Source organism: Dysidea avara, chromosome 1 (genome assembly GCF_963678975.1).
Source record: "Dysidea avara chromosome 1, odDysAvar1.4, whole genome shotgun sequence".
Lineage (NCBI taxonomy): Eukaryota > Metazoa > Porifera > Demospongiae > Dictyoceratida > Dysideidae > Dysidea > Dysidea avara.
The window spans coordinates 24,922,918-24,947,940 of record NC_089272.1 but is presented as its reverse complement, the minus strand read 5'-3'; the positions used below and the strand labels follow the sequence as shown (position 1 = coordinate 24,947,940).

The following is a 25,023-nucleotide window of genomic DNA, read 5'->3' as shown; positions in this document are numbered from 1 at the left end:
CAGCTATAGTTAGTGCAGATACTGCTCTTTAAGTTGAGTACTAAAATTAGAGATAAAACAGTCACTGAATGGCAACACTAGTTGTTAGCCTATTACTGGCATAAAATGGCAGCAATATTACAACTTCATGAGGCAAATTCAAAAACAAGATTGTTTATGGAAATGCACTTCATATAAGCAAAACTGCTACTTAAACAATTAACCAAATAATCATGTGACTAATTACAGCTGGGTGGGCTGCTTCCCCAGTTGACACCAGGCCACCAGGTCCCCATTAGCAGCTGGGTAGACTGGAGCAATGTAAGTAAAGTTTCTTGCTCAAGGAAACAACAACAACAACACCAAAGTAGCATAACTGGGAATCGAACCTGGGACCTTTGATCACCAGGCCCACTTGGCTACACACACACAGACACACACACACACAGACACACACACACACACAGACACACACACAGACACACACACACACACACACACACACACACACACACACACACACACACACACACACACGTACCATAACACACACATGCTCCATGTACAAACATACATACCTGCAGCATATGTGAAGAACTGTCTAGTGATGCATCAACTAATCAGAAATCAGTTTGTCAGCCAGATTTTACCAATATCGGTATTGGTAATTATTAGCCAATTATTTAGCTGATTAATTATTGTATAATGACCTGATGTTAAGACAAAAAAAATTAAAGATGGCAATTTTACAAATACATCAGTATGAAATTTTGGTAAGCATAAACATTGGAACAGTTATCAGAATCGGCCATTATGTGAATTCAATATTGGCTAATCAGCAATCTCTTATTGGTACATCGCCATAACTGTCATCGTCACACATAATTTGTGCAATTTCATGACACTTTAGATTTCTTCCTTTCCCCATCTGACATCATGCAATCTGCTGAAAGTAGCCAATCTTGCTTCAAGAGGTTTTCATGCACCAGTATAGTAGATTCCTAAGTGTACTGTTCTCTAGACAGCAATATGAAACTACTGCTGGCATTAGTGTAAAACTGATTTCATCATTGTTACCATTATCAAGGGTAGATCAGAAACAGCAAGGACACATTTGCTGGTAATATGTAATGATGAAGATATTATCAGAAGTCATGCACAGCTGAAAATAGTTAAAGTCCTGAAATATGATGTATCGTATGGGTATACCTTTAGTTATTAGCATAAACTAACCACTGACATATTTGATTGAAAACACACACAGAGTATTCTGCTGTTGGACACAAAATACATACATACACAGTAAATCCCATCACATAACAGACCATAAATGTTTGTGCTGGAATAGAATATTTTCAATTTGTAACTTCATAAAATTAATTAGCCAAGTCACTGACCAACAATGGCTTGATTTTTATTCTATTACAGTATAATTACAAGGAGGCTAGTACACAAGGAGGTTAATTAAGATGCACTGATCACTAAGGGATACTGGTATCCTTTGATTTTGATTTATGTATTTAACCTCCAAGCAATCGGCTACAGCCGTTCTTCCTTGCCTGGAGGGACACATTACAATACATAAATTGTACACACAAAACTAAACAAAGCAAGGTATAACTGATACAAAAACAACCAAAGTGAACAACTTACAACACACACACACACACACACACACAAAACATACATATAATTACAATCATATTAATATTATCAAATGAGTGAGTCACAGTGCTACTTAAGGACATCCACGTACTCATAAAATGGAGAATTAATAGTCAGTTACAGATGATGGCAATGCATTCCACCATTGAATGGTTTTATAATAGTTATTGCTGTGTTGTACAGGTATTTACAACACACAAACAGCGAAAGAACACCTTAAATGATCAATCATAATGAAATACTAACCAATGACTACTATACTATTATCTACATGCACTGCATATATGAGTAACGTTGATTCACAAATGTTAGTTTAATAGTTATGTCCCTCATAAGCAGGATCATTTTCCGCAGCAACAACATTTTTATTTGCACCATGGTCAGGATTCTGGTGAAGCTCTAACCTTTGTCCTCTACTATAAGCTGGGTCTAACTCTATATGATTAGCAGTGGGTAACTGGTTGGATAAGCTTGTTAGTTCATAGGTCCCACCTCGGTTGGTAAATGATTTCACTGTACATTCTTGCACTTTTCTTTTCTTTACAAACATATAGGTGATGATGAAGGTGATGATAGCAGTAGTGGTCACTGATAGGAGGAAAGTGAGTGAACAAGATAAGGCAACAGCAGCTCCAGTGGATAGTGAATGTGAGTCTGATGGGCATTTGTCTTGGGGAAAGAAAACAGCAGCAACTAAATACATAATATGTGACCTAAGTTTGGAAAACCATCCTTTTGGGCACATGCAAAATGTGCAGGAAAACTCAATTGAAGATTTCAGCAATATTTTTTTAATGAAAATTTTTGCATATTTGGATAGAGTAACTATTAAACCTTCTTTCTGTGAAATTTCACAGCCACAGCTTCTTTCTGCTAGGTGATATGGATGATTTTATTAGACCATGTAGTGATTTCACCATGCGTGGGACACCAATTAACCTACAAATGGGGTGATTTATTCATGTGCTAGAATGGTTAAAACCAAGTATTAGACAATGATACATGGCATTTAATTGAAGAAAAGGAACAGGAACATTTGATTGTACTATCAGAAGCCTCTTTATAATACTTTTAGACAGTAGGAATGGAATTTTTTGTAAACAAAATCATTTGTCACAATTTGTCACACTTAATCACTCACAGAATTCAATGTATTAATATGAAAAGTTACTTTGTAATGCATTAGACAGTAAATTGACCTTATCTCTGGAACCTTTCAAGATTATCAAGCTGAAATTTTGACACAAGATGGATAAACACCCAGTGCCTCGTTTTAGCTACAAAAGAGAAAATTGACCAATATACCAAAAAGGATGGTTTTCCAAAATTGGGTCACATATATGTATGTACATACATATGTTTGTAGGTACAAAATCAATGCATTCATATAATACACATAGAACATTAATATGCTCTTACTGTAGTTTGGTAATTTGGTGGTACAGATATAGAAGTACCACTACATGGAATGTTTCCCTTAGGATAATTCCAAAAAATAAAAATTCAGATCATTTTTGATTTTCATGAAATTCAGCACAAGCTATCAAAAAACTTTCTCATAAAAAATTTGGCTCATTTCATTAGGCCTACATCAAGTATGCCAGCATACAGTATTTAATGAAAGGCACAATAGGCTGGAGTGCTATGCTAGCACAATGCTAGCATATGATATGGTGGATATTTCAAACTATGGAGTTTAACTCCATTAAAATCGATTGATATTCCCTAATAGAGGAATCATGATCAGTGGAAACTGCAAAGTGCAATAAAGCACTCAAATGCATTGTACATAGCTCCTTAGATCTAATAGAATAGTCACTTTGTAGTGCATTACTCTAATAGAGCATTCACTGATTAAATGTTCCAAGATGATTGTAAGAACCTAAAAGCATAATGCAAGCATAGTGGGAACACTGAAGAGAATCATGTGAAAACTTTGGAAAGCATTTGGGGAAAATTTTGAGCACACTGTATTTGAGTCAGGCCTACTGTTACTGCACAATTGTTCAAAGATTCTATAAAAAATTCATCTATATCTCATAACTTTGCTTGTGATTACCATAGAAACATCTGATTTAGTAACTTGTTATGATTACTCAAAGGAAAAGGAAAGGTCAAACCCAAATTTTTAAAACATATATATTCTTTTTAATTATTTTATTAATGCTTTACAGCACAGGTGCTGAAGGTCTGCCTGCTCAAAGACATTAACTACATAAGGTGTATTGAAAAGTTGCAGAAAGGAGAAAAATCCATGTAGGTAGCTTCGAACCTGCAGCCATCCGATTTATGCTCGAACGCTTACAGGAGTCTACCAGGCGGTCAGGATGTTTTCTCCTTGTTATTTTCATGTAATTATATCCATAGGAATTCTAGAGAGTGACTCATTATCTCTAAGTACCTCAAGTAGAACCAAATGGACACTAGTTAATTTATTAATGCTTTACAGCACAAGTGCTGAAGGTCTGTAGGACACCTAGTCCTACAGCCATTCTTAAATTCCTTTTATTTTTTGCATACATATTGCTTAATGCCCTTCGTTCACCACTGTGAGTTTAAAGTTAGGACCTGTAGCAGATCACTGATGAGTTGTAAGTGTTAATGTTAACATATTCGACTGTACCATGGACATAAATTGGGTTATTGCTGAACATGCCGGGAAGATGTGGTTTGGGAGAAAAGGTCAGGGGTGACTTTCATCGGATCACGTGAACCCACCTGACTGCAACCTTGTAAGATTTTATGGTTATCAGCTAGATCACGTGAACCATGAAATAAGGCTCGCTTGGGGGTGCCTGCTGACTTCTGAAGTCCAGGCGCCAGTTGTTTTGCGGAAGCCAAACGACACCACCCAAACTTAGCCCAAGCATACCTCACACACTCCCTGACCTCACAACCACCTCTCTCTGTATGATAATGATACACAGAACTGGCTACCAGCAACACCTGTTGAGATAAATTAGTGCTGACACATACATTCATGAAAAAAAAAAAGAATGCTGATATATATCTATATATAGGTACTAGCCATACTGTCTGATCCTAGGAGACCAGTCTTTCTGACATAGCAGCCAACTGCTGACGTGGTGTCTTGATATATAACTGGTACGCACTGCTTTTCCAGCGACCCAGCATTTTGATTGTGGTCTCTGCCACGCCTTGTCTGACTGCTGTTGTGGCAGCCCCAATCCTGAAGCTGTGACCTGAGTAATGTTTAAACTGAACTCCTGCTTGACTGAGTGCCTCTCTTATTCTCACAACAAATCTGGGGCGTGTAAGAGGTTTGCCATCTGAAAACTTGAATAGTGGACCGGCCTCCGGGCCTCTCTGTTGCAAGTAGCACAGGACTGTGGTTACTGGACACAATGACTTCTGTGTACGGCCCAGGAACACATCTACACCAAGGCGAAAGGGGTCTGTTTTGGAGGCCTTGATTCTGACTTTTATGACTTGAGGATTGGTGTATGAATCTACCGACACATCTGAGAAGTTTAGGTGGACCCCTTCATCATAGGCTGTATCAGAGGGGACTGTAATCTCCCCAGCTCGCAAGAATCCAAAGAAACACAGTAGAGCTGCTGCCCACAGCATTACATTGTCATTTTGATAGTGACTATTGAACCACACTTGTTTGATTTTCAGTAGCAGCTCAGGTGTGATGGGTAGTCTGGGAGACACTGGCCCTTTAGTCTTAGCTTGGAGAGATTTGATGCCCCTGAGAACTAATTCCAGGCGACTCATGGAACTTATTCTTGGGTCTGGTAAATGGTGCTCTAAGTGCAAATGACGGATGCCTGAAAGGTAGCCTTTGATTGTGGAGTGGGACAGTCCCTCCATACCTAGGGCTGACACAAACTGGCACAGGCGGTGCTCTGTGGTTGGGAGGGGGTTGAGGTTATAGGTGAGACAAAACTGCATGTAGCGACGTTTTGCTGAGCCATAGACTCGCTGAGTGGATGATGCTAGTCCATTGGAAAAATAGAACTCCACAGCATCGTCCAGGCTGGAGACAACCAATCTGGCTTCTGTATTATGATTAGGTCCAGTAGTGATTCGGGGATAGCTGATGGAATCGGCTGAGCCTGTGGGTGCAAAGAATGAAATAAATGCATTTTGTTGCGGGATAGTGCATCTGCAATGTTATTATTTTTCCAGCAATATGAGTTGCAAACAAAAAGTTATATTTTTCTCTGATGAAAGCCAAGCACCTTAGGAGGTGTGAGGCATCGAGATCTTTGCTACTGTTCTGGTTGATGATGTTGACAGCAGCCTCGTTGTCACACCACACTTGTACCGAGTGTCCAGACCAGTTCCTCCCCCATAAGGCTGCTGCCAAGGTGATAGGAATAAGCTCCTGGACTGTAATGTGGAGTGAAGCCCCAATTGAATTCCATGGTAGGCAGAACCACTGAGAGCCTGAGAAGCCACCACACCCCCATGAACCCGAAGCATCTGTTGTAACTGAGAATGTTGGGTTGACCTTGTTAACCGAGAGTAACTTGGATACTCTGTTCCACGACGACCCAAAGACACACCACCATTCTACCTCAGCCATGGCACAGCTGTTCAGCCTGACAAAATGATCTAGTCCTTTGACATCTGACGACATCGCTATAAGTCGGCGGAGGAAAGCTCTACCAGACCTCACAACTTTACATGCATGGGAAAGAGACACAATTAATGATAACAGGTTTCGTTTTGTAACTGATTTCTTTCCCCGCCACCTGGCTAAGTTTTCCTTTAGCAGAGCTAATTTGTCAGCCAGAAGACAGATCTCCATGGCAACTGAATCTATCTCTATTCCTAAGAATGTAATGCATGTTGCCGGTCCCTCTGTTTTTTTGTTCTCAATTGGCAGGCCCATGGCATTACAGACTGTTGTAATGGTTGCTAAATTATTAGCACACTCTGGTGAGCCAGGTCTCCCTATAGTAACAAAATCATCGATATAATGGAGGACATGCTTGACTCCCTCCTGCTGAGCCACCCACTGCACTGTATCGGCAATTGCTGTGAACAATAGGGGGGCAGATCGCAGGCCAAAGGGCAGCGCTGCGTCAATGTAAATATTGTCACCCCACTGCATTCCTAAGTAGTGCCGGTCTAGAGGAGACACTGGAACATGCCTGTAAGCTTGCTTAATGTCTAATTTTGCTAGGATTTCCCCCTCTCCCAATTTAGCAATTACAGCGATCATATCATCAACCGACACATATGAGAGGCTTGCTAGTTCCTTTGCAATCCCATCATTAACACTGTTACCTTCAGGGCTAGATAGATCCAGGATTAGTCTCCAGTGCCCAGGCTTATTCTTTTTTGGTATAACTCGAAATGGGCTACAATGGATTTGTTTAGCTTCTGGTAGGTCTTCCTTACCCACTAGCAACATTCTGCTGCTCTCTACTTCCCCTTGAATGTAAGCATTGACCACTTCTGGATGCTGCTCAGCTGAAAACATGTTACGGTTGTTAGCTTTCAGTTCAGATAGAGTAGGATTAAAACCAATGCGGAAACCATGCTTTATCCCCCGCAACAAGAAATTGACAAAGGTTTTGTTAGGGTGACTACCTAAATACTGGGACCACACTTCTGCTCGTAGAGGAGTTGTGACTTTTGCCAGGTTATCTGGCAAGACAGCTTCTTGTTGAGTATTAGCTTGTTCCAGAGCCAGCAGTTGGGTGAGGTATGGATAGCCCACTGTAAAAGTCATAGAATTGATAGTAATTGACTATAAGCAAAAAATATATATATATTAATTAAGAACAGAAATAATGCGAGTAGCTTCTACTGTATGTCAGAATTAATTAGTGCTACTCTACTCATTACACAAATATCATTTTTATTCATATGCATGTTGAATGTGAAGATAAGCATACATAAGCATGTGAGGTAACATAATCACAAAGAGTAATCAACAGTTGAGAGTCCAGTAAAACCATCCAGTCATTTTGTACTGGGGGCCTGTTCACTGGGAGCTTTGCACCTGCTAACGGGGTGACCTCCACCGCAGGATCTACAACAGTGGTCATATCTGCACATCCTCCCATACCGGCATCTACCTCCATTGTCATTATAAAGGTTGCATGGCCTTAAGGATCTCCCAGTAACCTCTTGTCTACAAGTAAGTGACCACTTCCTGGGCCTTTCTTCCAGTTGCCCAACGGCTCCTCCTCCTCCCAGATTTGGACCAGGCCTCTGTGTTGGCTTGTAATGAGCTGATGAGAAACCTGGGGCAGGGCTCTGGCTCTGAGCTGCCACTGGGCATTGGAAGGAGTAGTGGTCAATCGAGTAACAGTGGGAGTACCAGTTTTCTCTTCCAATCAGCTGCCCAGAGAAAGACTCCGTATAGGTGCCTGGATCAGCACGAGCCCACGAGAGATGGGGGTTTTCAGCTGCTTCTTGACGGAAATTCTGGTCATATACCAGCCAGGAGGGCCAAGCATAACGCAAGCTCTTCCTTGCAATGAATGACATATACGCCATCAACTCAGGGACCCGCTCCGGTTGGCTGGGAGCAAGGACTGCCACATATAGTGCAAAGCACTGGGTCCAAGTTGCCAGGTCTGGGATTAGCTTCTTTGATTGCAACAGATCAGCTGCCTGGACTAATATTACTTGACTATTGAGTCCTGATGGGATACCCCGTACTTTGCCTTTAGCTGGTGGAAATTCAGCGAAGTCAATGTATTCTCTGGACAAAATCTTCTCTATCATCTTCTTCGGCAAAGCTGACAAGCCGGCACCTGGAAACACTAGCTGAGACAGTGGAGGGGACTCATCCCTAGACCCCAATGTCTGGAATACTTGGCTTGCTGAGACGACATCTCTCATATTGTCCATTCAAAATGTTTTCACTCCAGCATCTTGCAACCTTTTAGCCCCTGGAATCTCCTCTACAAGCAACACAACCAACAAACACTAGCAGCTGTGACCACCAATTTGCAGCACAAGCGTTGTGCCAGGATGTGTGCCAGCCTGGTTAGCTTTTGTCAGAGGTGAGTGACTCGTATACCTGCTTGAGACTGGGATAGGTGCGAGATATTTCCCACTAAACTATGAGTATATCCCATCAAAGCAAAAAACCGATCCAATTGGAGATAACATTGTTTTGAACAACTTGGCAACAGGTACTTCATTTGTGAAGTCATTTGAAATAACTCGACGACTGGCTGGCCATCAATGGTGAACACGTTGCCACACACCAGGCTCGGCCTCATTGTTGATTAGCCACAACAGAACCATTTGATTATTTGCAACACCCAACAACAGGCTGGCCGACACATTGCCTCACACCAGGCTTGGCTTCACTGTTAATTACCACCACACAACCACTTTTAAAAATTTTTATTTAACATGACCCAACAGGCTGGCCATCACTGGTGAGCACATTGCTTACACCAGGCTTGGCCTCACTGTTAATCAACCACCACATAACCATTTGTTATAAGTTTATTACTTAACCCAACAACAGGCTGGCCATCACTGGTGAGCACATTGCCTCACACCAGGCTTGGCCTCACTGTTAATTAACCACAACACAACCATTTGTTGTAAGTTCATTACATAACCCAACAACAGGCTGGCCATCACTGGTGAGCACAGTACCTCACACCAGGCTTGGCCTCACTGATAATCAACCACCACACAACCATTTGTGATAAGATATTACTTGAATCACTTTAACAACATGCAGGTTTTCTTGAATAATCAAAGGTGGGCATGCTGAGGTCTCATGCACCTCACTGTTAGACATAAGCCATTACCCTCCTAACAGCTCCTTGGTCCTAGCCTTAATTGGCTTCATCCTTAACCATTGGTGCCATAACTCAAGTGCAGGAGTGCCTGCATGTCAGTCATAATGGAAGAATGTGTTGACTGTTGTGACACCTTCATGGGGGGGGGGGGGGGGGGGCTACCTGGCCCGTCACCCCCATCCCATAGGTGTGGATTCCAGCCATGCATGCAAAGGCGGGCCATCATAGCTAAAATGAAACCAAACTGTCACGAGTTCATTGGTCGCCCCCAGCTCAGCTCAGCTGTCAGGGCTTATGGTCTAGCTGCGGTGGTGATACCAGCCCTTCTTACATTGCTGTATGCGTAGTAGCTACGTGTAAGGGGAACGGGCCGTGTGTGCGAGGTGTGTGGTCCCGTCCTGCGATACACGCTCACCACCAGTAAGCGAAGACAGGAACGAGACGAGATAGAAAAAACTGAAAAAGCCGCTAACCAAAACACAACCGCTAGCTGTTCCCAGCTATCTAGCTAGCGGGAACGAAGGGCTGATAACCCCAGCGAGACTAGACCAGATGCCGTTCCGGGCTATATACGTACCAGACCCGGCCTCTTTCCCTGCACACTGGCCGCGACCGCACGGCTATGTACTCACCTGCCAGCGTTCCAGTCTTGGGAGAACTTGGGCGAGGAGTGGAAACAATCTGATCGGCTCCTTTCTTATGTGATGTTGCTTCAGTCCGTTCCCTCGCCAACAGAGCTGCCTCAACTGCCTCTGACGCATACTTGGCCAACTCCTCCCGGAGTAGTTGCTCCCTTGTCTTCTCCACTGGTTGCGGTGGCGGGTCGTCTCCGCCCTTGCCAACATTGTCGAGTGTTATAGAGGATCCAGACTCTTCGTGACTCATGGTTTGCATACAACAAGCAACTAGCTGGTCTTTACAGCAATGATTGGCTGCAGCTAAACATCCGGTTATTTATTGCGCGCATGCCCCACACTCCGGATGTGACTTGTCGTCTGAAGCTATGCTCGTGTGAGCTGCTATGGAGCAGCTCACGCCTTCCTACTGTCTCTATGTTAACCCTGTTTAACGAGACGTTAAACTTCATTGTAGCCTTGTACAGTAAATGCTGCTTATTGTATGGTGTATGTAATGGTTAGCAATGCCTTGAATTACACAGTTATATAATTCTTTGTTACTATAGTTAATCGAAGGTTGCATTGTAACAAAATCTCACTACAATAGTAACATAATACATGTTATGCTGTTACTGAAAGTAATTTACCCCTTGATTATGATGCCAATAATATTATAATATAGCAGTGAATATTAACTATGTAACATATTATTACCTATGATCCATACTCAAATTAAATTTTTTTTTCTTTGTATACTTGTTACACTAAAGTTACATGTGTACCTTGTATATCTTTAGTCTTCATAGTCACTATGATAGGTATGCCATTGCCAACTCTGCTTACGGTACACACAGTTATGATGTACAAGGTGTTACTGGTCAATCCAGTGAATGTATCAAGACACACGGTAGTGTGTCGTGCGGCCCAAGAAGCCGGCGCGCCACACCGTGAGTATATTTACAGGAAGAAAGTAAACGCGATTTTCACACCTTTGTATCTCCGTGATTCCTTATCTGATTGAAACCAAAGTTGCTACAGAAGTGTTGGCTAGGTAGGCGAGTCCACATTCCAAATTTGAAGAAAATCGCTCCATCCATTTCCGAGATACGAGCGGCCAAATGTTTGGGGTTTTTTCTTCGTTTTTTTTCTTCTACTTCTTTTCGCACACTTTGCAAAATCCGCAATAAAACACGAATTCGTGCTCCAATTGGGCTGAAATTTGGCACACTTAAAGGGCTCATTAAGGCGAATCTCAGTACCAAGTTTGGTAGGAATCCGATAAACATTCACAGAGTTACGACCGATTATTTGCGTAAAATAAGGTCGAAGGTCTGTCACGCCCACAGGGTAAACCGCTTGAAGGAATGAGCAGAAAATTGCTATGTAGATGTAGTAACTATCGTAGGAGTGCCTTTTTGTGGTTTGAAAGGAATCCAGTTAAAGGCCATCGAGATATAACACAAAACCCAACCTGTGTCACAATTACGCGATCGATTTTTATGAATAAAAAACTAATAGTTTTCACGTTTACCAGGCAAACCGCTTAGAGCAGTGAGCTGAAAATCGGTGTGTGGCTGGAATAATTATCATAGAAACTCCTTGCAGTAGTACAGAAGAATCAGATTGCAAACCACTGAGTTATGATTCCAAAGCCAACTACGTGTAACATATGCGAGATCGAGATACTCTAATAGAACAGTCACCCTAATAGAGCATTCAGCTACGTTTATAACTTACTCCATTATAAAATTATATTACATTGCAAGTTATTCTGTAGGGAGTTCAGCTACATACAGTTAATCTTATAGACAATTCAGCTACAAGCAAGTCACCCTGTAGAGAATTCAGCTACAAATATGTTGCTGTAGAGATTCAGAACATTATAAGTCACATTGAAGAGAATTCAGCTATAAACAAGTCACCTTGTAGAGAGTTCAGCTACAACAAGTCACTCTGTAGAGAATTCAGCTACAAACAAATCACTGCGTAAAGGGTTCAGCTACAAAAAAAACTACCCAGTAGAGAGTTCATCTAGATCAGCTACAAACAAGTTACTTTAAGCAATGTTCAGCTACAAGTAACTCACTCTGTAGAGAGTTCAGCTACAAACAAGTCACTCTGTAGTACAAACAAGTCACCGTGTAGCTGGAGAGTTCAGCAACCAATCAAAAAACCACTCTGTAAAGAGTTCAGCTATACAAACATGTTATAACTCTATAGAGAAAGTTATAACTCTATATTGAGATCAGCTAGAAACAATTAGTCATCCAGTAGAGAGATCACCTATAATACATCACCTTATAGAGAGTTTAGTTACAAAGAAACCACCATTTAGAGAGTTCAGCTGCAAACATATCACCCCATAGAGAGTGCAGCTATGAACAGATCACCCTATAGAGAGTTCAGCTAGAAAAAGTCATCCTGTAGAGAGATCAGCTAGAAGGATCACCTTGTAGAGAGTTCAACTACAAACAAATCACCCTGCAGATAGTTCAGCTACAAACAAGTCACCCTATAGAGAGATCAGCTAGAAGAAGTTACCTTGTACATACAAAGAAACCATCATATAAAGAGTTCAGCTGCAAACAAATTACCCTGTAGAAGTTCAGCTACAGATCACCCTGTAGAAAGATCAGCTAGAAGAAATCACCTTGTTGAGAGTTCAGCTACAAAGAAACCACCATGTAGAGAGTTCAGCTGCAAACAAATCATCTGTAGAGAGTTCAGCCAGAAACAAGTTCACCCTGTAGAGAGATCAGCTAGAAACAAGTCACCCTGTAGAGAGAGCAGCTACAAAGAAACCATCCTGTAGAGAGTTCAATTACAAACGTATAACCCTATAGACAGTTCAGCTAGAATCAAGTCACTGTGTAGAGAGATCAGCTAGAAACAAGTCATCCAGAGATCAGCTAGAAACAAGTCACCCTGTAGAGAGATCAGCTACAAAGAAACCATCCTGTAGAGAGTTCAATTGCAAAACAGAAAACCCTATAGAGAGTTCAGCTAGAATCAAGTCACTGTATAGAGAGATCAGCTAGAAACAAGTCATCCTGTAGAGAGATAAGCTAGAAACAAGTCATCCAGGAATCAGCTAGAAACAAGTCACCCTGTAGAGAGATCAGCTAGAAACAAATCATCCTGTAGAGAGATCAGCTAGAAATAAGTCACCCTGTAGAGAGATCAGCTACAAAGAAGCCATCCTGTAGAGAGTTCAGCTACAAACAAGTTACCCTACAGTGAGATCAGTTTGAAACAAGAGATTTCAGCTACAAACAAATAAACCTGTAAAGAGTTCAGCTATGAACAGATCACCCTGTAGAGAGTTAAGCTAGAAACAAGTTACCCTATAGAGAGATCAGCTAGAAACAAGTCACCCTGTAGAGATTTCAGCAACAAACAGATTATCCTGTAGATAGTTCAGCTAGATACAAGTCATCCTATAGAGAGATCAGCTAGAGGAAGTCACCTTGTAGAGAGATCAGCTAGAAAAAAGTTGCTTTGTAGAGAGTTCATTAACAAAGAAACTATCCTGTAGAGAGTTCAGCTACAAACAATTCACCCTGTAGAGAGTTTAGCTGCAAACAAATCACCCTAGAGAGTTCAGCTACAAACAAATCAACCTGTAGAGAGATCAGCTCGAGGAAGTCACCTTGTAGAGAGATCAGCTAGATACAAATCACCCTGTAGAGAGTTCGGCTACAAAAAATCACCCTGTAGATAGATCAGCTACAAACAAATCACCCTGTAGATAGATCAGCTAGAAACTAGACATAATATAGGGAATTCAGTTAAAAGCAAATCACCTTGTAGAGAGTTCAGCTAGAGGAGGTCACATTGTAGAGAGATCAGCTAGAAGTAAGTCACCTTGTAGAGAGTTCAGTGACAAAGAAACCATCCTGTAGAGAGTTCAGCTACAAACAAATCACCCTGTAGAGAGTTCAGCTACAAACAAATCACCCTGTAGATAGATCAGCTAGAAACTAGACACAATATAGGGAATTCAGTTAAAAGCAAATCACCCTGTAGAGAGTTCAGCTACAAACAAATCAACCTGTAGAGAGATCAGCTAGAGGAGGTCACCTTGTAGAGAGATCAGCTAGAAGCAAGTCACCTTGTAGAGAGTTCAGTGACAAAGAAACCATCCTGTAGAGAGATCAGCTACAAACAAAACACCTTGTAGAGACTTCAGCTGCAAACAAATCAACCTGTAGAGATTTCAGTTACAAACAAATCACCCATTGTAGAGAGATCAGCTACAACCAAATCATCCTGTAGAGAGATCAGCTACAACCAAATCACCCTGTAGAGAGATCAGCTAAAAACACATCACTTTGTAGAGAGTTCAGCTACAAATAAATCACCTTATAGAGAGTTAAGTTATACAAACAAATTACCCTGTAGAGAAATCAGCTACAAACAAATCACCTTGCAAAGAGTTCACTTAGAGATATCAGTTACAAACAAATCACCCACTGTAGGGAGATCAGATTACCCTGTAGAGAGTTCAGCTATAAACAAATCACCCTGTGGAAAGTTCAGGTATAAAAATGTCACCCTGTAGATAGTTTTGATACAAACAAATCACCCTGTAGAGAGTTCAGCAAGATAAAAGTCACCCTGCAGAAAGATCAGGTCACCCTATAGAGAGGTCAGCTAGAAGAAGTCATCTTGTAGAGAGTTCAGCTACAAAGAAACCATCCTGTAGAGAGTTCAGCTACAAACAAATCACCCTGTAGAGTGTTCAGCTAGATAAAAGTCACTGTACAGAGAGATCAGGTCACCCTATAGAGAGATCAGCTAGAAGAAGTCACCTTGTAGAGAGTTCAGCTACAAAGAACACACTCTGTAGAGAATTCAGCTAGAAACATGTAAAATACTCTATAGAGAGATCAGCTAGAAACAAGTCACCCTGTAGAGATTTCAGTTACAAACAGATCATCCTGTAGATAGTTCAGCTAGATACAAGTCACATTGTAGAGAGATCAGCTAGAGGAAGTCATCTTGTAGAGAGATAAGCTAAAACAAGTCACCTTGTAGAGAGTTCAGCTCCAAAGAACCCACTCTGTAGAAAGTTCAGCTACAAACAAGTTACCCTATATAGAGATTAGCTAGAAAGAAGCCTGTAGAAAGCTCGGCTACAATCAAATTACCTTGCAGAGAGTTCAGCTACAAACAACTTTATAGAGAGATGAACTAGAAACAAGTCACCTTGTAGAGAGGTCAGCTACAAAGAAACCATCCTGTAGTTCAGCTACATTTCAAGTCACCCAGTAGAGAGATCAGGTGCAAAGAAATTATCCTGTGGGGAATAATTGGCATTTAATAAATATATGTATATAATTTGTATAATTACTATGTAATAGAATCAAAAATAGTTGAAGTATTAAAAATCGTCTTTAAGTTCTTTTCTTCTTCCTGTGGTAAATAAAAAAAAAACAGATGGGTTAAAAAAGCCCCAAAGCCAGCTATAGGTTGGTTTTGCAATATACAAATACAAAAAGAAGTTATATCTAATCAAAAACAGCTAAGCTGTAAAAAAAGGTGTGGCCCCCAAAAAGGCCATGGTGAAGAAAGATGTGAAATCCAAGGTGGCGGCCAAGAAATGGCTGTGATGGTAGGTTAATGGCAAAAATTTTAATTACGACAATTCAGGTGAATTTGGTGCCAAATCCTAGTGGTGGAGGCAACACAAATTCACCTGAATCGTCGTAATTAAAATTTTTACCATTAACCTACCATCACAGCCATTTCTTGGCCGCCACCTTGGATTTCACATCTTTTTTCACCATGGCCTTTTTGGGGGCCGCACCTTTTTTACAGCTTAGCTGTTTTTGATTAGATATAATGTATCGTTGATCATCCTTATTGTACCATGAGATGGTGATATTGTAAAGTTATATCTCACTGATGTACATGATGGATTGAATGATGACAGAGAAACAGTAATTGTGTTGACATTAGAATAGACCATTAATACTCTAGGTGGATCATATGCATCTGTAAAGGAAGACACAACATAAAGACTATCACTGTGTCAATTCTGACCTCCATTGGCTATTTATGCAACCTAGAGTATTAAACATGACATCACATTCACTATAATTATAACGAGTTGTATATATTCATCAGGTACGTATGGTAACAAATTTCTACATGTCTCATGAAAATATAGTAGGGAATGCATAATGTGCTTCAGTGTACTTACTACAGTACTCTATGTGTGTAAAGGCTACTGCATTGAAATTTTGTGAGAGACTGTAAGGTCTGCATTGACAACTATGTTTATATGTAGCATGTACACATGTAGTGATAATGCATATTATACATATACAGTATTCTTAGGTCTTGGTGCATTATATATAGAGTGTAAACTTGCCAGACCAGCAAACTACTGAATCCAACACATCTGCAACTACTGTAGGTCCCATGGAGGTAATTTTAAAGTTGATTAAATTTTAATTGGAGTGGAATAAACTATAAAGACCAGTACCTTCATTATTTTGTCACTCAGAGTTCTAAGCCAGAAACATTTTACATGTGGTAATAAATTTATATACACCCTGTATAATAAATGTTATGCCCAAAAACTGACCATTGAGTCTGCAGCTGTAGAGTAAAGCAGAAAAATAATATGGTGGTGATAGCTGGAACATAAGCATTGGAGGGGAGAGGGTTAGGCTTCCTTTTGCTTACAGCAATTCGTACTGCCTCAAATACACAGATGCTATGCAAAAACTGTGGTTTCAAATATTACTTTAAACTTTTTGTGCTGGTAGACTTATGACCTCTTTAATTAACCCATTGATACCACATTCTCAGGAACCATTGGCTGAATTGCCAAATTGTATCACACTAACCAACCAATACACAGAACTATTTAGTAACCATATGTCTAAATACTTGCTATATCATACAGTTTGGTAGTACTGTATAGTAGGGACATCAAAGGTGTGGGGAAGATCCATGTTATAATATAACCCTAAAACCTGCCATGATTTTTCCTTACAACGACATGACAGTATTGGTTGGCAAAACAAAGCCTAAAAGTGTCTTCAGATCGACCCGAAACATTTCCGTCAAGTTGTTACAGAATTTTTTTTAAATTATTCAACAGAATTTTCTACTGCCTGCCCGCCTGGTAAAACTTTGAGCATAATAGGCGGGTCCCTAGGCTTTAGGGTATATAAACAAAGAAGTGATCCATGCAAAAACAGCTAATCTGTACAAAAAGGTGCACCCATTCAAATACCTGGGTGAAAAAGTTGTGAAATCAAAGTTATGCAGATGCAGCCATTTCATGGCCACCACCTTTGATTTCACAACTCAAGCTTTTTGAAGGCCATATATACCCTTTTTACACAGCTTGGCTTTTTGCATGAATTCAGTTTTCTCCTATAATGTATGAAACTTTCAAATTAGTGGTATAAAACTTTGATTGGCAAAAACAACTTTGGAAAATTGCCATATTTTGTCACAATCCCTTTGCATATAGAATAGATAGCTGGATTATATTTGGCAAAGCAAATTAAAGGATGGTTTTGCCAAATTTGCCAATATAATTATAGAAATTTAATGTTTTAAAACTAAGTACTGTATGGTGGTCAGTTTGCTTGGTTTTGTATTATCATTCATGCACGTATTACGTACTTCATTAATTACTAAAGGTTTTCATTGCCAAGGAAGTATAACTTGAACAAATCACTTTAAACCATCAACACTGCTCAGAACTATCTTCTTGCCTGTTACACAGTATGTTTATGGTGTTTTATTATAAACATTATTTGACAAAGCCTTGAATCAGTTTGATCTTCATTTTGTACATTACAACGGAACATGCCACCTTTTGAGTTGAAGAGGTACACTGCTTTTGGTAGCCTACAAATCCTTCACTATTATTTTACAACACTTGCATAGCCCATTAGGAAAATTCACTCTGTATTCAGAAATTGGTAATGCAAAAATAATGTGCTGTAAGGAAGGCAAGAATTGAGACCACAGATATATGCTGAGTACAAATTGTGCTTTCTTCGGTCCTATCAATATACCCACAATGTGGCTCACTGGAATTCCTGGCCACAAGACACACAGTAGTCTTGAGCAAGGAACAATACTATAACACATATTACACAATTCCTATGTAATCTTACCAGTTGCCTGTGTAGCCATCAATTGTGTTTTCATCATACTAGTGGACATCCCTGCTGTGCTCCTAGATATCCCTGTTGTACTGCTAGACACCACTATTGCACTAGTAGACATTACTGGTGTTGCAGATTCTGAAGCTACATATAGGAATGTATAAATAACAATAGGATACATGAATGTGATGATTGACTTTTGTACACTACACAAAACTTAGGTTGGATGCAGAGGAATTGCCACATCCCAGCTGTTGTGGTTTCTTTTGGCACATTCCTAGATTGCATATAGTGTTTTCTGAGCCACTGATGTCTGGGGTTATTCTTGGTATCCAATGAAATTTTGATGTTAAGATTATGACTCTGAATTAACATACTTTAGCTTCTCACAGGTCCATGTGTGGGACAGTACTTATAAAGAAATACAAACACTAAATTTATGTTCTTGAGATTGAATTTTGAAGAACTTACACTGAAATACTATTCACTACTAAGTAGTGCTGGGTACTAACTAAACATGAAATACATAATTTTCAGGATTTTTTTCAAATGTGGCACATGATGGGTACTTGTACTGCTGATATACACTGTATACACACTTGTATCGAGATTGAAAAAAAGTATTTTGAAAAAAGTTTGAACCAGGGACTTCCACACCTAACACACAATTCCTTAACAATGCACTGAGCCACTGTAATAGTATCACAACTGTTCACCTCACTTATTTTCTACTTTATAAATAGACATTCTAATTTACCAATGAAAATTCTATAACATTCTATGAAATCCTTGAAAAAATGTGCACTCAATTAGAGTGCCACACAGTACGGTTGTACTGTACAAATAGTAGAGATTATAAAGGCTTGGGTTTTTCTGGTCAAAAATACCAGTGCATTTGGCATACACCAGTACATAGAATGCATACATCATGGATTTACCTGTGTCCTATTTACCTTTGCTGACAGCACAAGGTGTTGATTTGCAGTAGCTCTGTGTGATAGCTTCCCTACGTTTGACAGGAATAATCATCCAGGTGACTGGACTGATTGCAGAGGTCCTTCTTCTAGTGTTCTTCATTTGTAACATAACAGAAAATGAATATACAATGGCTACTTCACTAACTCAGTAGTTCAGAGGTGGCTCCAGGGGGTTTCTGTCTGAGGTTTCCAGAAACCAGCCAAGTGTATTCAAGCAGTTAAAAATATATTTTGCATTTTAAAGGCACAAGATGCTCAGATCAATATGGCAGTCAATCATTCTAAAAATAGTCAGAGTATTAGAGAAGCTACGTAGCTATGAATAAGGATTTTTATGTACATTATCAGTGATATTAATGTATATTACTCATGTGCTTCACCTATGGCTAAACTTGCAAGGAAGAACCTACTTCAGCAACTTTATATATGGATGAACAATGCCTGAGGTATTGCGCACCTCAGGGTACTGATGTTGATGACAATCCCAACCCTCTTTTCTTAGTTTAATATAGTAGTATCCCTGTATGTATAACAGTATTATATTCTGCTATACACACAGGGGATACAGGGATATATACTGGGATTGTCATCAACATCAGTACCCTGAGGTGCTCAATACCTCAGTTATGTAGTAATTGATAATGTAAGTAGATACTGTATGCTTTGTTTTATACTAGTTCTTTATTATAAAGCAGCATTGCTTTATTAAAAGCCTGAAAAGAACCATACAGCACAACTTGCATGTAAGGAGGGAATAGAGCAGGCATGGACTTTGCTCCATTACTAATAGACAGCTATGAGCCCAGAATGCTGGCAGTACACATCAAAGAGTTCGCAGCATTTACGGTGCGTAAAAGTAGTTGATGAATTGCACAACAGTTTATAAATTGTTGCATAAATTATCAATAGTCACAAAATACACAGCACAATTTATAAACTGTGCAAATTCCACCTAACAACTACATCAGAGTGAGTTCTCGACATGTACTGTGTTATTGGCATTACTGCTAGTGGCGATATGGATGGTATTGTGCTATTGTGTCATCTGATATTTGGGTATCCTCATTTCTGTGAATCACAAGGTACTGAATTACATTTTTGTGTATGTTTTTCTCTTGCACTGCTATAAAATTACAATGCTAAGCTGATGAGGCACCAGCATAGGGATATATATGTATGTAGCAGTAGTAAAGATGCTACTTTTTTACATTAAATCAGGCACGCTAGTTAATGTATATGTTATATACGTAATGCTGAAATATTTTATCATCACAGTAATGCTCATGGCATGCTCGTGGCATGCCCATGGCATCAATGTGGATAAAGTCTAATCGTTTTAAAATTTGGAGACGTTAATTGTGAGATTCACACCTAGAAATAATGCTAAATCAAGAAATGACATTAATTGAATTTGTTGTTTTCCCACACAGTAATATGTGATTGCCCAGAAGTGGAAATTGTTGCCCCTTTTCGTAGACAATGTATGGAAAAATGACAAACTTTAAAATGTTATATCTCATAACCTATATATGCTATCCTTTTAAAATTTGGAGATATTACTATAGACATTTACCCCTACACATATTGTACAATTCAGGCTGCTAGGGGCAACTTTTGTCATTATGAAATTAATTGTCAAATCATTATGACGTTTATCTCTCTTTAGAAATTTTTACAAAACACTAAATTTTAACCTTAATTCTTATGAAGTATGCATTAAAACAGCTTAAAAACTACTTCATGTCCTTATTGTAGCTTTATCTTGGTCCCACCAATCAGTTAAAAAATCCTGTAAACAGCAATTGTTTCTTAATAGAAAATACATGTATTTGCGATGTACACAAATAAGGCAGTTGATAACAGCTGACTCCACCACAATGCACGCTCCATACAGTTTTAAAATTTGTTACCTCAGTATACACAAACCTAAGTAATCTTTTCCATTGGTCACTATACAAAATCTTGCATATCACCATGATGTACAATTTATCAAGGGTTCTGATAAATGCAACCCCATCTCCACAAAGTGAAGTATGCAAAAGTTAATAATTTATGTTGTGTTATTTGAAAGACAGTGTTATTTTCCATGGTTTTTAATTCATAAAAAATTAAATGTACAGTAAATGTGTCAAAGTTTTTATGTGCGGAACACATCCAAAATCTAATATTTATTCACTATACTGTAGACAAGAGTGTGGAGACTTGATTGAGACTTTTAAGATTTTAAAGCAACACTTACTCACAGATTCTACAAAATTATTTACCCTGTCACCAATCAGTTTTACAAGAGGACATGATTTCAAACTTTCTAAATCCAGATCCGTAAGATTGAAGTTTTTACTGACCATATCGGACTGATATTACTACTGTACTAAAATTTGGTAGGCTGGTACTCATGAAGCAGGTGCTACAAGGGAAAGTACTTAAGCTTGTACTTTAGTGTCAGAGCCAAAATTATTGCAAAAATGCTGCCAGAACTAAGCTTGTGGCATGCCATGCATGTCAGTATAGCTGGGGGAAGAACACTTGTATGATAATAAGGTGCCAGAAAAACAACCATTGTGGCACCATAATGAATACTTGGACAGACCATATATGGTAATGGGAGACCAACCTTGGGACAAGCATACAAATTAGGTACTCAAACTCTTTATCTATGCCTCTTTCAAACAGGTAAAGGGTATGGCTACAGCACATGTACGTGACAGATTTTAGCAATTTAGGGGACTAGTCATAACATGACAGACTGCTCTGCACAGATTATAACAATATTAGACATCAGCTAGCTAGGTGAACTACCAACTACTACTGTGCATAGCAATACAATACCTATCGATATATTTGCATGTCACTTTGCCAGCTCACCTGGACATGCTGCAAAAATACCATAACTTTATTAAATTAAATTCATTTTTTAAAAGAAAAGAAATAACAGAAGAACCAGCCTTAATGGCATGCCCATCCACCACACTGTAACTCTATGCTAAGATTGTCTATAAAAAGGGTTTTGCCTATACCTATATATACCTACAGAGCTAGAAAAAGGAACCTACAGAACAAAGAATAGAGTGAAGAAAGCCTACTAGGGGATAAATTATAAACAGTGGACACCTTGGACTATGAGATAAGCTGGAGCAGGGAATGCAGGGTGTCCAGAGCTTGATCTGGAGCCACGAATACACATAATGGAGGACTTGTGCTGATATGGGCATTGTGCTGACAGCTGTAATTGGAATATGATGGTGATTACATTGAACCTTTACCAATTATATAGACAATATGCTAGTCTTTCTGAACTTTACAATTTGAAATTGTTATAGCTAGCTTAACAATATCAGTACTTTCATGTAAATGGAAAAGATTTGATACAAAATAATTCATAATTATACTGTGATCTGCTGTTCTTCTCAATGCACTAATATACAGTAAAAGGATAGTTATGGGATTAATTAGCAAAACAAGGGAATTGCTAAAAGTAATGATACAAGAGAGGGTGTCTATACCTGTAGATATACTTATGGAAATTTAATGCCTATATTTCTGTCGCTAAATTTGGGATTAAATGTCCATTAGTATAACAACAACCTCTCTTGTTTCACTACTATCCTGCACACATCACTGTAAAAGAAAGAAAGAATGGCACTAGGCATGCCATAAAATTAATTTTTGCACCTATGATGTGTGCCCACAACAATCAATTACTGAAAGCTGAAGTGGCCTTTACACTTCATTTTCAGTTATGCTCTGCCCGTTGCACAGCATTACAAACAAAGACGAGTCTCTGCAATCAATCCAGCTATTATGGAAAATATGGGTGATAAGCATGATGATAGCAAGTCAACATAGCCTGCATCGCACTATCACGAATCAACACCTTGTGTTGTCAGCAAAAATAATTGGAGGACAAAAGTAAGCCCATGATGTATGTATTGTACATACTGCAGTTGGTAAAAAAATTTTGGCTGAAGGCATCAGTCAGTCACTCAGTCAACATAATATTAAATAGCACAGTGCCATTCCACTTGTTGGAAGGATCTGAGGATCTGGGCTCAACATTTTATCCCTAACCAATACTACTAAACAGTCATGAAGGACAAGTGAAGCTGGTGATATTTTTGGCAGGAAAGCCCAAAATTCAATGATCTTTAATATACAGTACTACTGTACTGTATGATAGTTTAATGTCATGAGTTCATTCACACTGCACAGGTGTATTAGCTAACTCCATGCATAAACCATAGAATATAATACTTACAGCGAGGAACTCCCACATTGATTATTCTCTGATGTTCAGGTCCAATAAGTGTCCCTTCAGAATTCAGAAGTCGTGCACGAATAAAATAATCTGTCCCCATAGAGATATTTGGAAAATTTAGGAACACTTTTGTTGGATTGAATGAATTGCTTCTGTTGTCAGTATCATTTGTGATCTCATGTGATATTGAAGAGACAGGAAAGCTTACATTGATGTTTCTAATGTTTACAACACACATTGCCACATCTTCAAGTCCACATGCTAACTGAAATCCTAGTCTCAGAATGGTAAGGATTCCAGTGACATTAACAGCTTCATAAGAAGCCAAATAAATTGGACTCACCCCTGTAAGGGAATTATATTATGCATAGTACATTGTGTAAGCCATACATTGACCGACTCACTATATGGGCATTGTTGTGCCTATTGTAGCACTTGTTTGTAAATTCAAGTGCATGCTTACCAAGTACTGCAGTCATGCTGAAATCACCAACCGCTTCAAGAACTCTAAGTGCTACTCTTATTTGAAGCTGCTCCCCATCCAGATTATTTGGAATGACAATTCCAGTTATGTTATTTGTAGAGTTTACTAGTGGTTGAATTGCACTGTCACTGAAGTTAGAGTTGCTAGAAGAATAGTATATGCAGTGTTGAGCTGCACTTGACAATGAGTAGACTGTGTCCTGTTTTTATATAACAAAATTAACAATAGAGCACATACAACCACATCAGTTATTATTTAGATTTAACCATGTTGAGAACATTAACATTTACAGTACAACAGATTAATTTTCCTGAAACAGCTAGGGACTTGAATTTTGCATTAGTATATGCATACATAGTTACATGCTTCATAATGAATGACAAGATGAATGATTTATTGCTATCCCACCAGGGACCTGTGAGAAGGCTAAAGCCTGTGAATACAGGGAGTCTGAAACATGTAACTGAAACGTTGAAGAACGCAGAAAGAAATTCCAGACCCTATGGTGATTTGATCCCCCGCAACATGCAGTCTAGGCATCACCAGAGGAGCCACAACAGCTGGGATCTGTGATCTTCTCTGCATTCAACCTCTACTTAATCATTGACTTCTTGCCATAAATGCTATCCCACTAAAGCTCAAATTTCTGTTCCAGGTAAAGGAATTATGGTTTTGGAAAGTGATGAAAGACTGTAAAGCAAACATTGATTATAATATTTCATTTACCAACAACTAAGAGCTATCAAGAGAATATTAACTATAGTATGTACAAGTTGAGTTGAATCCTGAAAAACAGCTAAAAGGATTTTTCTCAACAGAGTTAATAATTTATTCAGCCAACCAGATGATTATAGTGGTAACAGCAAAGGTGTCAACAACTGATATGTACGATTTGGCTCCAATACAAGTTCCCTGTAATGGAAATCACTTTTATGGCTTCCCCATAGGAAATGTATAGTGAAAATCTTGATTGGCCATAAACATAATGCCAGATATTTGAACCAAAATGTTTTTAGCAGGTCAAGCAGTACTGCAAATGAGCCAAATTTCATGATCATGTAATTGCATCCATGAGTATTAAATGTTTTTGAGGATCCAGCTCAGCATGTACATACTTTAAGTGCATAATATTATGAGCTATTGTAACTGAGCAG

General features: G+C 39.2%; 2 protein-coding genes across 5 annotated transcripts in view; both read right to left on the bottom strand.

The window, feature by feature from the left end:
* LOC136260294 (uncharacterized) overlaps nucleotides 1-25,023 on the bottom strand; it is a 51,443-nt gene that overhangs the window by 2,901 nt on the left and 23,519 nt on the right. For 2 of the 3 annotated variants that reach the window (XM_066053987.1, XM_066053979.1), the window contains one exon: nucleotides 558-1,159. The gene's annotated coding sequence lies outside the window, so the exon portion shown is untranslated. Of the gene's footprint in view, nucleotides 1-557; nucleotides 1,458-25,023 lie in introns of those variants that run through there. The other variant, XM_066053995.1, reaches the window with a different exon arrangement.
* Nucleotides 1,866-23,978, bottom strand: LOC136249214 (uncharacterized). Of its 2 annotated transcripts, XM_066041177.1 has the most exons (5): nucleotides 23,849-23,978; nucleotides 23,386-23,730; nucleotides 18,163-18,297; nucleotides 2,137-2,313; nucleotides 1,866-2,079 (listed from the first exon to the last, which is right to left on the bottom strand). In XM_066041177.1, the coding sequence occupies exons 1-5, from the start codon at nucleotides 23,862-23,864 to the stop codon at nucleotides 1,958-1,960; spliced, it is 795 nt and encodes a 264-aa protein (XP_065897249.1). In that variant the 5' UTR covers nucleotides 23,865-23,978; the 3' UTR covers nucleotides 1,866-1,957. The 2 variants fall into 2 exon arrangements, with proteins under 2 accessions (XP_065897249.1, XP_065897244.1); XM_066041172.1 differs by having other exon boundaries at nucleotides 1,866-2,313.